This window comes from Prunus avium, chromosome 5, assembly GCF_965620075.1.
Source record: "Prunus avium chromosome 5, drPruAviu1.hap1.1, whole genome shotgun sequence".
In the NCBI taxonomy this organism is placed as follows: Eukaryota; Viridiplantae; Streptophyta; class Magnoliopsida; order Rosales; family Rosaceae; genus Prunus; species Prunus avium.
The window spans coordinates 23,109,717-23,124,490 of record NC_142288.1 but is presented as its reverse complement, the minus strand read 5'-3'; the positions used below and the strand labels follow the sequence as shown (position 1 = coordinate 23,124,490).

Below are 14,774 nucleotides of genomic sequence, written 5' to 3'. Positions count from 1 at the left end.
CCTTCTCAAAATTTGGAAGAGCTAGAACCGGAGCGATGCAAAGTTTTTCTTTCACAAGAGCAAAACTTTTTTCTTGCTCTTCTCCCCAATTGAACCTGCCCTTCTTCAAACATTCAGTAATATGCGCAACAATGGAACTGAAATGCCTCATAAACCTCCTGTAAAAAGTGGCCAATCCATGGAAACTTCGAACTTCAGAGACTGTTTTTGGAGTTGGCCAGTCAAGAATTGCTTTGATCTTCTCGTCATCCACCTGGATTCCATTCTCACCAACCACAAAATCCAAAAACAGTAGCTTATTTGTGCAAAAAGTACATTTTTTCAAATTCACATATAGCTTATTTTCCTTCAAAACTCCTAAGACTTGTCTGAAATGCACGAGATGCTCTTCTTTTGTGGTGCTATAAATTAAAATATCATCAAAATAAACCACGACAAAAGAGCCAATAAATGGTCGAAGAACCTGATTCATAAGTCTCATGAAGGTGCTAGGCACATTTGACAATCCGAACGGCATCACCAACCATTCGTATAACCCTTCCTTGCTCTTAAACGCTGTTTTCCACTCGTTGCCTGGCCTGATGCGAATCTGGTGGTATCCGCTGCGCAAATCTATTTCGGAAAACACCTTAGAGCCTTCGAGCACATCCAACATATCTTCCAATCGCGGAATGGGAAATCTATATTTTATTGTAATCTTGTTGATTGCTCGACTATCAACACACATACGCCAAGACTGATCTTTCTTTGGGACAAGAAGGACTGGAACTACACAAGGACTTAAGCTCTCCCTGATAAAACCCTTCTGTAACAACTCTTCAATCTGCTCTCTTAAGATGTCGTTCTCCTTAGGGCTCATTCGATAATGTGGCAGATTTGGTAGACTAGCCCCAGGTACCAAATCAATGTGGTGTTGTATATCTCTTAACAGCGGCAACTCGTTTGGCAGCTTGTCAAAAATTAGTTCCTGAAATTTTGACAAAATCTGTTGCACTTCAGGAAGAATTACATTTTCTTCTTTGCTGGCCTTCAATAGCCCCTTCAACACCATGGGACAAAAACAATCTGCTTCTTTTATTGCCTCATTTAACTCTTGCTCACTGCTGATCACAGTTAGAAAACTAGAACTCTTAGTTTTGGGCTCAACTAATTTTTTTGAGGGCACTGTAGTAGCCATCGCAATCTTGTGGTTGTTCCAGGAAAACAAGATCACATTATCTCGACCCATAAAGGTTGCATCCACATCAAATTGCCAAGGTCGCCCCAATAAGATATGACATGCATCCATATCAATAACATCACATACGACATCATCTATGTAATGCTTACCAATGGAGAGTGGCACACGGCAAGTCTCAGCAACACGAACTGAAGGTCCTTTTTTAACCCAACCTAGTGAATAAGATGTGGCTCTGTTGGTAGCTGCAAACGCTCCACCAATTTTTTTGACACAAAATTCTCGCAACTCCCATTGTCTACGATCACATCACAGATTTTATTTTTGATTGAACAAAGAGAACGGAAAATGCTGTGTCGCTATCCTTCCTCTTTTGGTGCCAAAAGAACTCGTTGTAAAACCAAAGTAAGCCTTTCCATTCCCTCCTCAATTGCAAACTCAGCACCTGCATAATCATCGTCTACAAATTCATCATTTTCTTCGTCATCACCATAAAAAAAATCTCTAACCTTAAACACTACCTATTTCCACTACATTATATACTTAGCCTATAATCCTAGCCCACCTCGCCATCTATCACCATGCCGAATGTTGATGCCTTTATTTCTTCACTTGCTTATGGTTCTACTTCACGTACTTCTTCTCCTACCCCTATTGTGATGGTTCATACTAAATCGTCCACCAATCCATTCTTAGGATTCAAATTGAATGGATCCAACTACGCAATTTGGGCTTCGATGATCGAACTCTATGCTATTTCACAAGGAAAATTGGGTTACTTAACTCATGAGTATGATGCCCCAGATTCCAAAGATCCTCAATTTGGAAAGTGGAAAATTGATTATGCTACCGTGAAAAGTTGGATGATGCGCACTATGGAACCTAGTTTGTTGAATACATTTCATACTTACCTACTACTGTGTTCACGGGGTTTCTGTGTTTTGCCTAATCTAATGCCATGCTCATAAGGTTTCTGTGTTCTGCCTTACCTACTACCATGCTGACAAGGTTTCTGTGTTCTGCTTTTATGTGCCTTATTTGTTAGGGTTTGTCAGTTGTTTCACTCGTGGTTTATGACAAGGCCTCCTCTACAGTTGTTCGATTGGTCAATGTCGAGCATGGTGTTCTATGACTCACTTGTCAAGTTTGGCATGCAGAATATCTTTGCCCTAACTTGAGGAGGAGTGTTGGCAAGTCTTTACTTGGTTAGGATTGTGGTTACTTACTCATTTTTCTAGTCCTATTATAATTGAGATTTATTTCCTATTGTAATTTATATTTATTTTCTATAGTAATTTGGATTTATTTCCTATTTTATTTAGGTTTGTACTTCTTTATAAATACCTCCATATTGGAGAAGAATAAAGATATGAGCACAACTTAATATTTTCCCTAATTTGTTTGACTTCATATATATATATATATATATATTTGTGAGGCCTGGGGCGAGACCAAAGAAAAGATCTTGTATATACAATAATATTTGTTTGTGTGTGTATATAACAAAGAAAAGGCCCTGTACATACAACAAAAATTATGTGTGTAAATATTGATGCGTAAGAACACGAATATATATTTTTATTTTTTTATTTTTTATTTTTTTAGCGATAATCTATACATTTTATACAAATTTAGGGGGGTGTATTCAATTAAGATTTTAAAAGAGTTGAATGGAGTTATAAAGTTTATAGAGTTCAATGTAGTTCAATTGATTTCTATCAACTCCACATAGAGTTTGATTGAATTCCTAGATTGATTTTGATGGTGTTTGTTAGAGTTTTATCGTAGATTTTAAAAGAGTTTATTAGAGTTCTAAATATATTTTTTATTATTTTTTATTTTTTATTTGGTTTGTTTATCGTTTTTCTAGATTTTCAAAAGAGAAAAGTACCTTTACAACCAAATAAGAAAAGGGCATCCAAAGAAAATAAAAAAAGAAGGGCATCTAATTTGCTCAAATGTGCAACCAAATAAGGATTTATGTCTGCATGTTTATGAAAAATGCGCAAAAGTAAAAACATAAAAGTAATTTCAATACAAAAAAAATGATAAGTAAACTATAATTCTAAATCCATAAAAACAAATAAGTATCTGCTTCATTGCTCATCTTTGACTCCCGTCATTCATAGCATCTCTAATAGCATATTGCTCTCTTTCGAGGTCCATGGGTTATAAGGTGTTTTTCCTTTTCCCCCATTTATAATGTTACTAGATAATACATGCAATCTTTAATTAGTTCATAAGAAAAAATACATATATGAAGATAATTTTTTTCCTTTTTGTTTTGGCATGGACTAGATATATATATATATATATATATATATATATTGTACATTGATAAAGAAGGGAAACACAAAACAAAAAAAAGGATGATTGTAGATGAAGAAGGCTATCGATATTTGATGAACAACAACCAAAGAAAAAGGATGATGTAGAAAAAGTACAGAAACAAAAAAAAACAGCAACCAAAAAACTATTCAAGAAAAAAAAAATTGAAAAGAATGAAAAGTAGAAAAATCGTAGAAAAAGTACATGCACAGCAATAAATATGATGATGATGTACTATTCATTGATATTTGATGATGGCAACAATAAGTATTCAAGAAACACCAACGATTCATACATGATGCATCGAATACAAGCAACATCAATTGCTTGGATATATGATGATGTATACCAACAACAATTATTCAAGCACTATAAAGCGTAGAAAGCGTAGAAAAAGAGCAAAGATTTTGCAAACACGTTCAAGGACTGGAAAGCGTAGAGCATGTTCAAAGTTTCTAGGGTTCACATAAGATTTGTCAAAGCCTTTTGTATTTATACTTACCACTTTAATTTCTAACGAAATCAGGCAACTCATTAATTCCTTCAAAATAAATTACTTTTTGAATACACCTAAATTTTGTTTGACTTTTAAAAAGTCATCATTGAATACACCTAGATTTCGATGTATTTTTTTAATATCAATTGAAATCTGAATTGAATACACCCAAACTTTTACGAACTCTTTTAAAATCTGAATTGAATACATCCAAACTTCTAAACTCTTTTAAACTCTTTTAAACTCTTAATTGAATACACGAAAATGTCAACTTGGTCAAGAATCAAAACCGGGCAATAATCTTTAAAGCAAGAGCCCAATTGTTATCACTTTCTTTTTACTTCTGTGACAGATGCAACAGCCTGCACATGAAAAATGCATTTTCCTGCATATCTGAAACTTTCAAGTCTTAATATATGGAACATGAAATTCTTACATCAACATGTATACATACTATATATATGAACTTGTCCCTTAGAAACACATATAGATCATACAAATACTTTGAAGTTCTCTACATCAAAGTCTATTATAAGGCCAAACATGATGCATCCAATCACAAAGATCATAGCCGTTGTGATCATCTCAATGGTTTCTGGGGCCGCCATGGGTGCTGATCCTCAATCGCCCTACTGCAACATCATCCTCGACCACTTGACCCCTTGCCTTCCCTACATACTTCAAGGTGAGGTGAATCCAGCCAAGGTTTGCTGTGATGGTGTCCTGGACCTCGCACAGTATACAAACGCCAAGGGAGGCCAACAAAATATATGTGACTGCGTCAAGGCTGCAGCAATTTTGATGGGGGCACCTGTTGATAATTTCTCTAAGATTTCTTCTCTTCCCAAAACTTGTGGCCTATCGTTCACACTTCCACCCATCTCTAGCGGCACCGATTGTTCCCAGTAATTAACCATCTCTGCTCTAAATTCTATATCTAATTTCATATCATGATGCAAATGTTTTATATGAAAAGAACTAATTTCTGATTTTGGTTTCTTGAATATATTACAGGGTTAAGTGAAGACTTGATGGAAGGCATAATGCTTCAGCAGACAATGGAATAAATAAATAATTTGTAAAATGAAATGTAAAATGAATAATTTGTGCAATGGTTGCATATAATTAATACATAGCTCATGTGATCATATGATCATATGTCTTTTCCTTTGAATTAATCACATTCTTATCTTCTTCTTCCTTCCTCACGTAGCTACCACATTGTGGTGTCCCACATGGACTTCGATTCCCTCTCCGCCCAAAAAAACACACCAACTCTCACGTTGGGGATAAATATATAAACCTATTTAATTAGCTCTTTTATCTCAGATATAAATTTATAAATATTTTTTACACATTTTTTATGAGCACGAGTGGTGTGACAGCAAAATCCCAGCCACACGAAAACATAATTTCCTACTATATTGTGGAGCCTAATATTCACAGGAATCATGATGAAATTAGCCGCAACAATAAATTACTCCATACATCTATATATATATACTTCCCCCATACCAACACAGCCTACAAAAATTATAAGCCATTAGAAGTGAGGCCAAATATGACTCGTCTAACCAAGATCACTATTGTGATCATGTCACTGGTTTCTGTGTCAGCCATGGGTGATCTACCTTCCTGCGAAACCATCCTCGAAACGTTGAGCCCTTGCGCCAAGCAACAAAATAATGACGTGAAGCCACCGCAGACTTGCTGTGACGCTATACAGAGCCTCAGCCGGTATTCAAACGACAAGGAAGATCGACACGAAATATGCGACTGTATCAAGGCCTCATAGAACTGTTGGTTCAACGGAAACAAATTTGATTCGTTTTTGGTAATTTCCTTGAAGCTAATCTACGAAGTTAATATATTTAAGTGCATGATATATTAACCCAAAACATGTTAATATATGTTGTCGTGTGTTGCTATGATTCCTATGTGTGTATTTGGATGGATTTCAATGAACACATAGAAAGTGACGTTGATTATATTTGGCGTGTTGTGTTTATTCCCACAGGCATAATAGGCCGGTCATGAACTTATTACCCAAAAAATATTGGTCTAGTTTTCATTTCACCATGTCTACCTTACAATTCTTGATCACCTTCCTCTTGCTCTTCTTCTTCGTTCATCATATCGGCGCAAGCGCCCCCATTTGTAGCGAATCTACGTGCTCTTTCGATAGCCCACCATGGATTCGATTCCCTTTCCGGCTACAAAACCTTCAACCCTCCCTTTGTGGGTACTCAGAAAGCTTTGATCTCAAATGCAACAACCAAAATGAAGCCATTCTCACTCTCCCATCTTCCGGAGACTTCATAGTCAAAACCGTAGATTATATTAACCAAAACGTATGGATCACTGACCTCAATAGCTGCTTCCCTAGGTTGTTCCTCGACCATGGCTTGAGCCTAAAAGGTTCACCTTTCTCATATGCGAAAGATCTTGTAAACTTCACGCTCCTCAATTGCTCCTCCTACGCAGAAATACCATATCCACCCATCTCTTGCCTTAGCAATATTGAGCAGTACGTGATCACTGCTGTGCCGTCGTCGTATTCGACGGTGCCACCTTCGTGTTCTGTGCTTTCAACAGTTTCGGTTCCACTGGGAGATCCATTCGATTGGAACATTATTGATCTTTATGGTGTAGAGTTGGCATGGGATAAGCCCGATTGTCGTTTTTGTGAAGGATTGGGAAAAGTTTGTGGGTTTGAGAATGCTAAAAGCTTCAACCTTATGTGCTTTGATACTTATACGTATTATTCTTCAAATAACGGTATGTTCATCGAACAATGTTTATGTTACATCAACTTACATATATCATTAACCTAGGGCCTCTGCCTTTGTCATTAAAAAAAATCTTTGTATTTGGTTTAATTTTTTTCCAAATGTGACTGTTGTTTGATCAAAGGAATTTAGGAATTTTTCGGGATTTTTCTCTGTAATTTTCTTTTGTACTTCAAAAAAAAAAAAAAGACCTTACATCTATCATATAATATACACACACATCCTAAAAGTTATCACTTAGCATGAACTAATGGAATGCTATTGAATTCATGTTGATTTCAACTTTTTCAGGTACATCAAGAACTTCAGAGATTGCTGTAATAACATCCTTGGGAGTTCTAGGGCTACTTTTTACCACTGTGATTTTCCTAAGGCTCATGAGGACTTGTGATCGGGTGCATCAACCCATCGTGGAATTATCCACCATAACCAACCAACAACCTCCCGCAGTTAGAAAGGGCCTGGATGATTCTACTATCGAGTCATATCCCAAGATTCAACTTGGTCAGAGTTGGGATTTGCCCAAGCCAAATGACAATACTTGTCCAATATGTTTAGGTAGATACAAGTCCAAGGAAACATTGAGAACGATTCCAGAATGCAACCATTATTTCCATGCTAATTGTATAGACGAGTGGCTTAGAAGAAGTGCGACGTGCCCGCTTTGTCGAAACCCTTTCGGGGGTAACAAAGTGATTATTGAGGCATAATTATTGTTATGTTGTATTAAGTACTTTGCATAAACTTCAATGAAATAGAGGAGAGATCATGGCAACAAAAAAACAAACAAACAAAAAAACCTAACAAGAATGAAACAGATCTATGTATCAGCATATTTTTCCTCTTTTTCTTATAATTAATGTACTTAGCAGCATTATTGCTTTGTCAGTGTGAAACTTTGAAGACTTGGGAGAAAAAAAAGTGAAACTTTGAAGCTGTGGAATTATATTGCTAACTTATCTTTTTAATTCTTTTCCAACCAAAAGAAACTTATCTTTGTCTTTTTTGTTACATTTGGAGGAAAAATACCTTGGGATTTCGATCCTGATGCCAAGCAAGGGGAAGAGGGAGGGCCACAACAACTCTCGTAACCCGCTCAACCAAAAACTTATCTTTTTTTATAACAATAGTTGTCATGATTTTAACTTTATCTTATTGGGTTAATTACTCAAATGGTCCCCAAACTTATATGCGATTTATATTTTGGGGCCTGAATTAAATTTTTCTTTCAAATGGTCCATCAACTCTATATTAATTACTCAAATGGTCCCACCGTTACATTCTGTTAATATTTCCGTTAAATATGAGGGCAAATTCGTCATTATTTACCCTAAAATTTGGTTAAATCTAACAGAAAATTAGACGGTGGGACCATTTGAGTAATTAATGTAGAGTTGATAGACCATTTGAACGAAAAATTTAATTCAAGCCCCAAAATGTAAATCGCGTACAAATTTGGGGACCATTTGAGTAATTTACCCTTATCTTATTTAATCCAAAACAAAACTTCCTATACAAATATCTCGAGGTCTTCCGACCCTCCCTAGCCTTCTTGTAGAATTGTGCGCATTCCAACAAGGAGGGACTCCAGAACCTAGTAAACAATATATCGCCAAGGCAAAGGATAGGCCCAAATTAGCTACATCGCAACAATTGCGGGTAGGCTACCCCATCCCAACTTAAACCTTATTTTTTTGGTAATGCAAAGTAAGAGGAGGGGAGGCTACCCCATTCCAAACCAAAGACGACGAAAAACCTCTCCTCAAATTGTGGGTATCAAGGGTTTGATCTCTCATGCAGCGGTGCAAACCAAAGGCAAACCATTCTCACTCTCCCATCATCTTACGGGCACTTCATCGTCCAATATATCAACTACATTAACCAGAAGGTAGGTATGGATCGCCGACGGGGACAAGTGCTTCCCTAGGCAGGTCATCGACAATGACTTCAGTCTTATAAGTTCACCATTTTCATACGGTCCTGCCCTTAAAAACTTCACCTTCCTGAATTGCTAGTCCAACGTGGAAACATCCTATCCACTTATCTACTGCCTTAGCAATGAAAATTACATGGTGAGGAGTGGATTGATCCGGACCCTTCATCTCTTTGTTCAGTGATTTCCACAATTTTGGTTCCACTGGAAAATCCATTTCAGTGGGACAGTCTTGATACTTACGGTTTTGAGTTGGCATGGAATGTGCCTAATTGTTATTTTTGTGAAGCAGTTCCGAGTAAAGTTTGTGGGTTGGAGAATGGTTCAAGTTCCAAGCTTACGTGCTCTAGTACTATTTATCCTGATTCAAATAAAGGTATGTTTTATCATATGGTAGATATTGACATATTCTTGACTAATGTTTACCCGCCAAAAATAAGGGAAGTTATGAATAAGGGAAGTCATGAATCAGGAAACTCAGATAGGAAATCAAATCAACTATTTCCCATGATCTCATTCTTCATTTTGAGGGTATTTAATTACGAATTTAAACGTAGAACTCACATAATTTTTTATTCATTATGTATTAGTCAACGCACGGAAAGCCATAAATTGAAATCATTTCAATATCTAGTAATTAATAAAACACAATAAAAATAGGAATTGAAATCATTCCAATACCCATTCTTTTTCTCAGGTATTTCAACTGGAAAGTACGATGATATGTATGGGAATCACAAGGCTGTTCTTGTTCATCTTTGTGTTTGTAGCGATCAGGATAGAGGGCTTGTGGTCGGGTTGATCAACCCCACCAACTCAACACGGTAGAATTTTCCACCGTAACCAACCAACAATCACCCGTTGTCAAAATTGGCCTTGATGATCACACCATCAATTCATTGGGCCTAAACCCACCCTAATGACAACACATATGCCAAAGGAAATATTGAGAACTAAATCAAAATGCAACCATTATTTTCATAGGATTTAGGCTAAACCCTAAATTTTCATGCTAATTGTATAGACGAGTGGAAGAAATGTGACATGCCCATTTCGTCAACAAAGTGATTGAGGCATGACAGTTTTGTATTACTGTACACAAATGATTAGTGCATAATTGTATTTCATTTTGTACTCTACCCTATAATTTGGTTATGTTTTTTAATTAAACTTGTGCTTTTATTTTTTTTGTGTTTTTCATTCAATTCATTAAATTTTAGATAACAATGGTGACTTTCAATTCATAGAAAAATATGCAAAAGAGTGCAATGGTGACTCAATCAATTTTCAATAAAAATACGACCTTTTGGTGGAATTTTTGGGCAAAGCCAATTGGACAATGAAGCTAAGACATTGAATATGCCTATGTAATTTTTCTAAATTTTTTGGAGTAATCTGATCCTAAATTAATATTTAATTATTAATTTATTCAAATAAAAGACAATTTCGGCAAGGAATTTGGGTAGAGCACGTCAAATCGAAGTTGTAACGAAAAAATTATGATCTACGGAAGTTCAATGGCATAACCGTAAATATTTCAAAGTTTAGTTTTTAAAAACCCAAATTTTTCTTCTCCCTCACGACCTCCACGAGCAGCCAATTTTAAACAAAGATTTCTCCTCCGTCCAGCCACCAATTTCGACGCCACAACTTACAAACTCTTCATCTTTCTCTTCTTTTGGAAAATAGAATATTAACATACTCACCCCACTGTTAAAGCATTTAGAAAATTCGATTATACTCATTTTCTATATTCATACAAGAATTTAAGACATGCGTATGTATATACATATAAGAGAAAGACGAAGAGTTTGTAAGTTGTGACGTCGAAATTGGTGGCTGGACGGAGGAGAAATCTCTGTCTAAAGTTAGCTGGTCATGGAGGTCGCGAAGAAGAAGAAAATTCTGGTTTTTTAAAAACTAAACTTCAAAATATTTACGATTATGCCACTAAACTTCCGTATATCATAACTTCTTCGTTATAACTCTGATTTGAGCCCACTACGTGTCTACGGACTCAATTCAACGTGCTTTACACAACGGTACAACTGAAATCCCCAAATTCCTTCCCAAACAAAAAGTCAACTTTTAAACCATTAAAATATTCCCAAAAAAAAAATGTCTTTTACTTGAATTAAGTAAATATTAATTTAAAATCGGGTTATTACAATCAAAGCAGTATTTCAAGACTGCAACTTAAGGTGAATTTGGAAGTATCTGCATTACTGTTCCAAAAATAATATTTGAAGGCCTTTGCAATTTTTCCTTGAGATGATCAACATATAATTAGAAAAACAAGATGAAAAGCTTGAAGATCCATATTTTCAGAATTTTATGAACGAAGAAACGAGCCCAAAACATGCCAACAAGCAAATTGCATTGCATTCACTGTCAAAACTGAACTAGTAGCTGAGCAATCAAGGAGAAATAACCTTAGTTCATTTTCTAGGCTTCAATTTAATGTAGTCAAAGTCTTCATTTGGAGTTGTGATGCTCACAAGATTGTTTGGTTATGCATGACCTAATTGTTTTTTGTGAGAAAGTTAGATAAAGTTGGTGAAGTGTGTGTTGTAGGTAGAGGCAATACTTAAATCGAATATTTCCTTCTCTTATGCCAATAAATAGTGAGGTTCTCCAAGCTTACATAAACACCACAAGGGAAATGAGCTTAATGAAAAATAAAATACATTTAAGAGAAACATATAGGAAAATTTAGTAAAAGGATTGTTATGTATTATAAAAATTACTAGAGAGATGTTTGAGAGCTCCCCCTTTGTAGTGTGTTTGAAAGCTTGGAGAACCTCACTATTTATAAGCATAATGGAATGAAAAATCTAATTTGAATATTGCATTTACATACAACACTCACTTCATCAGCTTTACCTAACTTCCCAATCAAAAACTATTATCTTATACATAGGTCATGCACAACAAAGCAACCTTGGGAGCATGACAACTTAGCCTTCCAAACTCCAACGGAAACTTTCACCACACTAATATAAGCCCAAAATAAATGATAAGCCAGCGAAAACGTTAATACAGTACCACATATACCTCTTAAAACTCTCTGTCTTCTTTTTCCAACCATATATACCTCATTTCAAGGAAAAAATTATTTTTTTTGGTACAGTACCACAGATGCTTTCGAATTTTACTTTAAGCTGCCTTATCTTAAAAGCACAAATTTAATTAAAAAATCATAACCAAATCATAAGCTAAAAAGATACAAAATGAAACACAATTATGCATTAATCAACAAACTTTAAAGAACGGAGGAATTTGTGTTACATGAATGTACTTTCTTTTCTTTAGTCTTCTTTTAGTGTACTTAGCATTAGATTAATTTGTAATACTAAATGTATTTTATACCAGTACTCTAAAATGATAGAGGCGAACTCTAATCAAGTGGAGAATTTGTTTTGGAGTGACCACGATGACTTCATGTGATGTTACCAATTCACGTATAACATGAGCGAGCGATACAATTTATATTTTGATTCCTTTCTAAATTTGTACCATAATTTACATTAGTCAAGGTATGCTTGTATTTTGATTTTGTATATAACATATTTGTGGTGAGATGGCAGACATTCGATTGTTATGCATTACAAATATTACTATATGCTTTTAATAATGAAAAGGACGTGGTGGTTTATTGCTACCTTAGAATTTAGAAATCTTCACCATCTTCGTATATGCTTCTTCCTTCCTCGCTAACTTTAATAAACTCATATTTTAGATTTTTTTTTTGGGGGGGTTAAATCAAATCTCTTTGTGCCTTAAGAGCCCACGGGGTTTTAGGTTGTAATTATCTTTTTAGTTTTAGCAAACTCAACAAAGAAATAATAATGAACCACATTGTAAACAAAAAGAACACTTTCACCTTTTTATTTTGGTACAAGCGGTTCTAACAAGAAATGCTAAAAACTATAAAATAAATAAAAAACAATTCTTTTAAGCAACGATTGCAAAAATTAAGGGTACCTCTAATTGCAATTGACAACACCATCACTGATCAACATCTTACTAGCTTCTTATGGTACTCGTGCAAATTTCTCAATAACATAATTCAAGGGCCATTGTAATGGGCAACGGTGAGCATATATACAAATTTCATATCAACTATTTACGCAAAAGATTGTGATATGGTGTACAATTTTTCTCTAAGAGAAATGGTGGAGGTAGAAATGTAAAGTGTCTAAACATGAGTAATCCGAGGATGGATGACGATACGGTAGAACGGATTTTTAAATGTACCCCATAAATTTCAAATGGAATATCCTTTTACCCTTGGATGTACAGAAATGGATGTCAACAACATGTCCAAAAGTTTGATGATGATGAATGGATGGTGGGGGATGTGTTGCAACACATTAGACATCACACCTTATGAATGGTTACAAAACGCAAATGCTCGTCAAATTATTGATCCTGATAAACTCAATGCGATTGGCAAGATCAATAATTTAATCCGTATCAACTCTTCGTTACCATTCGTGAAGTGCGATCTCAAAAGTGTCATAACACAGTCCCCCAGAACCCATTCAACATCAGTTTTTCACACACATTGTTAATATCATACAACTGTTTCTGCAACAACCAAAGCCAAAGAATACTTCCATGAGAAACCCTTGTGGTAACAATAAAAATGTTACCTCTCATCAACTCCCACATCATTAACCATATTTAAATACCTACCTACCTACCTACACCATTTTTCTTCAAAGAAAAAAAGTTTTTTACATCATATGAATCATTTTCACATAAACAATTAAGATAAAGCTTAACCAAGTTCACACGTGTATCTATTACAATAGATCTCAAATTATGTACTCAAGAATTATCTCCAATGTATTCAATAAAATCAATTGAAATACTGAGGTTGAGCAGAAAAGAAAGAATACCTTGTGAAGATTGAAGATCTGGACTTATTGCATCTTCCCTCGATAGGGAGGAGACTTGGTTTCCATTTTGGTTTAGAAACGGCGGTTGGTATCTCTATGCTATCCTATTTATACAGGTGGAACAGAAACTACAACCCTAAAAGCGTTGAGAAATGATTCTCCAAACTAATATCCTGACCGTTGAAATTTTTAAAAAAAACGATCCAACGGCTCTGTAGGAACAGAACCATTTATCCCCTGTTTCAGCTTCGTTGAAAATTGATTTTGGGTAAAAAAAGTCATTTAGACATGATTATTCGGTATCCCTCGAATGGGGGGATAATGGCAAAGAAAAGACGACGAAAAAAAAAAAAGAACGACCAATGGAAGAGATCTATGTAATTTTGTAGTTTAGAAATTGAAATAAGAAGAAGAAAATACGCTAAACGGACATATAATTCTTTTGTGTTTTTAAATGTACTTCTTATAATTACTTTGTATGCAACTTTTGAAGCTGTACTTTAGATTAGTATTTGAAATGAAAGATATTATAGAAGCCAATTTTTATTTTTTATTTTTTTTTTGTGCCTTTTAAGCACAACATTTATCTCGTGTTTTTATTTTTTATGAATTAATATTACTAGCGCTGATAGAAACAACATCTAACTCAAAATCAATTTACAATTTACAACGAATAAATCGACTTAAGATCTTTTGTGCACTAGTACTCATTCTCCCTTATAAGTTATATATAATCTCAACACTTGCTCATGTCTTTCATTTTAGTATTATTATAAAGTTCGATCTACTTTTGTTTCCTTTTTCGGTTTGTACCACAACTTACATGAAGTAGTGAGAGTATGCTTGTCATTTCATTTGAATATAAGAGCATTTCCATTTCATCCCCTTTTGTCAAGGGGCCTACAAACAACCTTCACTCAAGAAAAAATTGCCATGACAAGAAGTAGGCCATGAAACTGGCAAGCTCGAAGGCAAGATTTGCCTAGGCTGCTGCTTGGGCAAGTTGACGTCAGTGTGATGTTAGTGATCAATTTAAATACCAAAAAAATTGAAAATAAGAGAGGAAAATATACCCAAAAAAATTCAGAATTTTTTTTCTATAAATACCTAGTCATATTCTTCACTTCACACACCAAAATTCATACAA

The 14,774-nt window shown here is 35.1% G+C and overlaps 2 protein-coding genes and 1 long non-coding RNA gene across 3 annotated transcripts; 2 read left to right on the top strand and 1 right to left on the bottom strand.

Annotated features, from left to right (window-relative positions):
• Positions 1 to 4,544: 4,544 nt before the first annotated feature.
• Positions 4,545 to 5,025, top strand: LOC110760660 (non-specific lipid-transfer protein A-like). The gene is made up of 2 exons (XM_021962965.2): positions 4,545 to 4,906; positions 5,016 to 5,025. Exons 1-2 carry the CDS (start codon positions 4,545 to 4,547, stop codon positions 5,023 to 5,025), a joined length of 372 nt encoding a protein of 123 aa, XP_021818657.1.
• Positions 5,026 to 5,876: 851 nt separating this feature from the next.
• LOC110760638 (putative RING-H2 finger protein ATL21B) lies at positions 5,877 to 7,693 on the top strand. Its single transcript, XM_021962938.2, has 2 exons — positions 5,877 to 6,779; positions 7,082 to 7,693. The coding sequence occupies exons 1-2, from the start codon at positions 6,035 to 6,037 to the stop codon at positions 7,498 to 7,500; spliced, it is 1,164 nt and encodes a 387-aa protein (XP_021818630.2). The 5' UTR covers positions 5,877 to 6,034; the 3' UTR covers positions 7,501 to 7,693.
• Positions 7,694 to 9,327: 1,634 nt separating this feature from the next.
• LOC110760607 (uncharacterized) lies at positions 9,328 to 13,724 on the bottom strand. The gene is made up of 2 exons (XR_002527276.2): positions 13,628 to 13,724; positions 9,328 to 9,639 (listed from the first exon to the last, which is right to left on the bottom strand). It is a non-coding gene; the product is annotated as an uncharacterized LOC110760607 (long non-coding RNA).
• Between the last annotated feature and the right edge of the window lie 1,050 nt (positions 13,725 to 14,774).

Bases quoted from the DNA above. Each gene is read 5' to 3' on its own strand.
- LOC110760638 (XM_021962938.2), top strand. From the start codon at position 6,035: ATGAACTTATTACCCAAAAAATATTGGTCTAGTTTTCATTTCACCATG. The intron at 6,780-7,081 runs GTATGTTCATCG...CAACTTTTTCAG, and splicing joins GTATTATTCTTCAAATAACG to GTACATCAAGAACTTCAGAG.
- LOC110760660 (XM_021962965.2), top strand. From the start codon at position 4,545: ATGATGCATCCAATCACAAAGATCATAGCCGTTGTGATCATCTCAATG.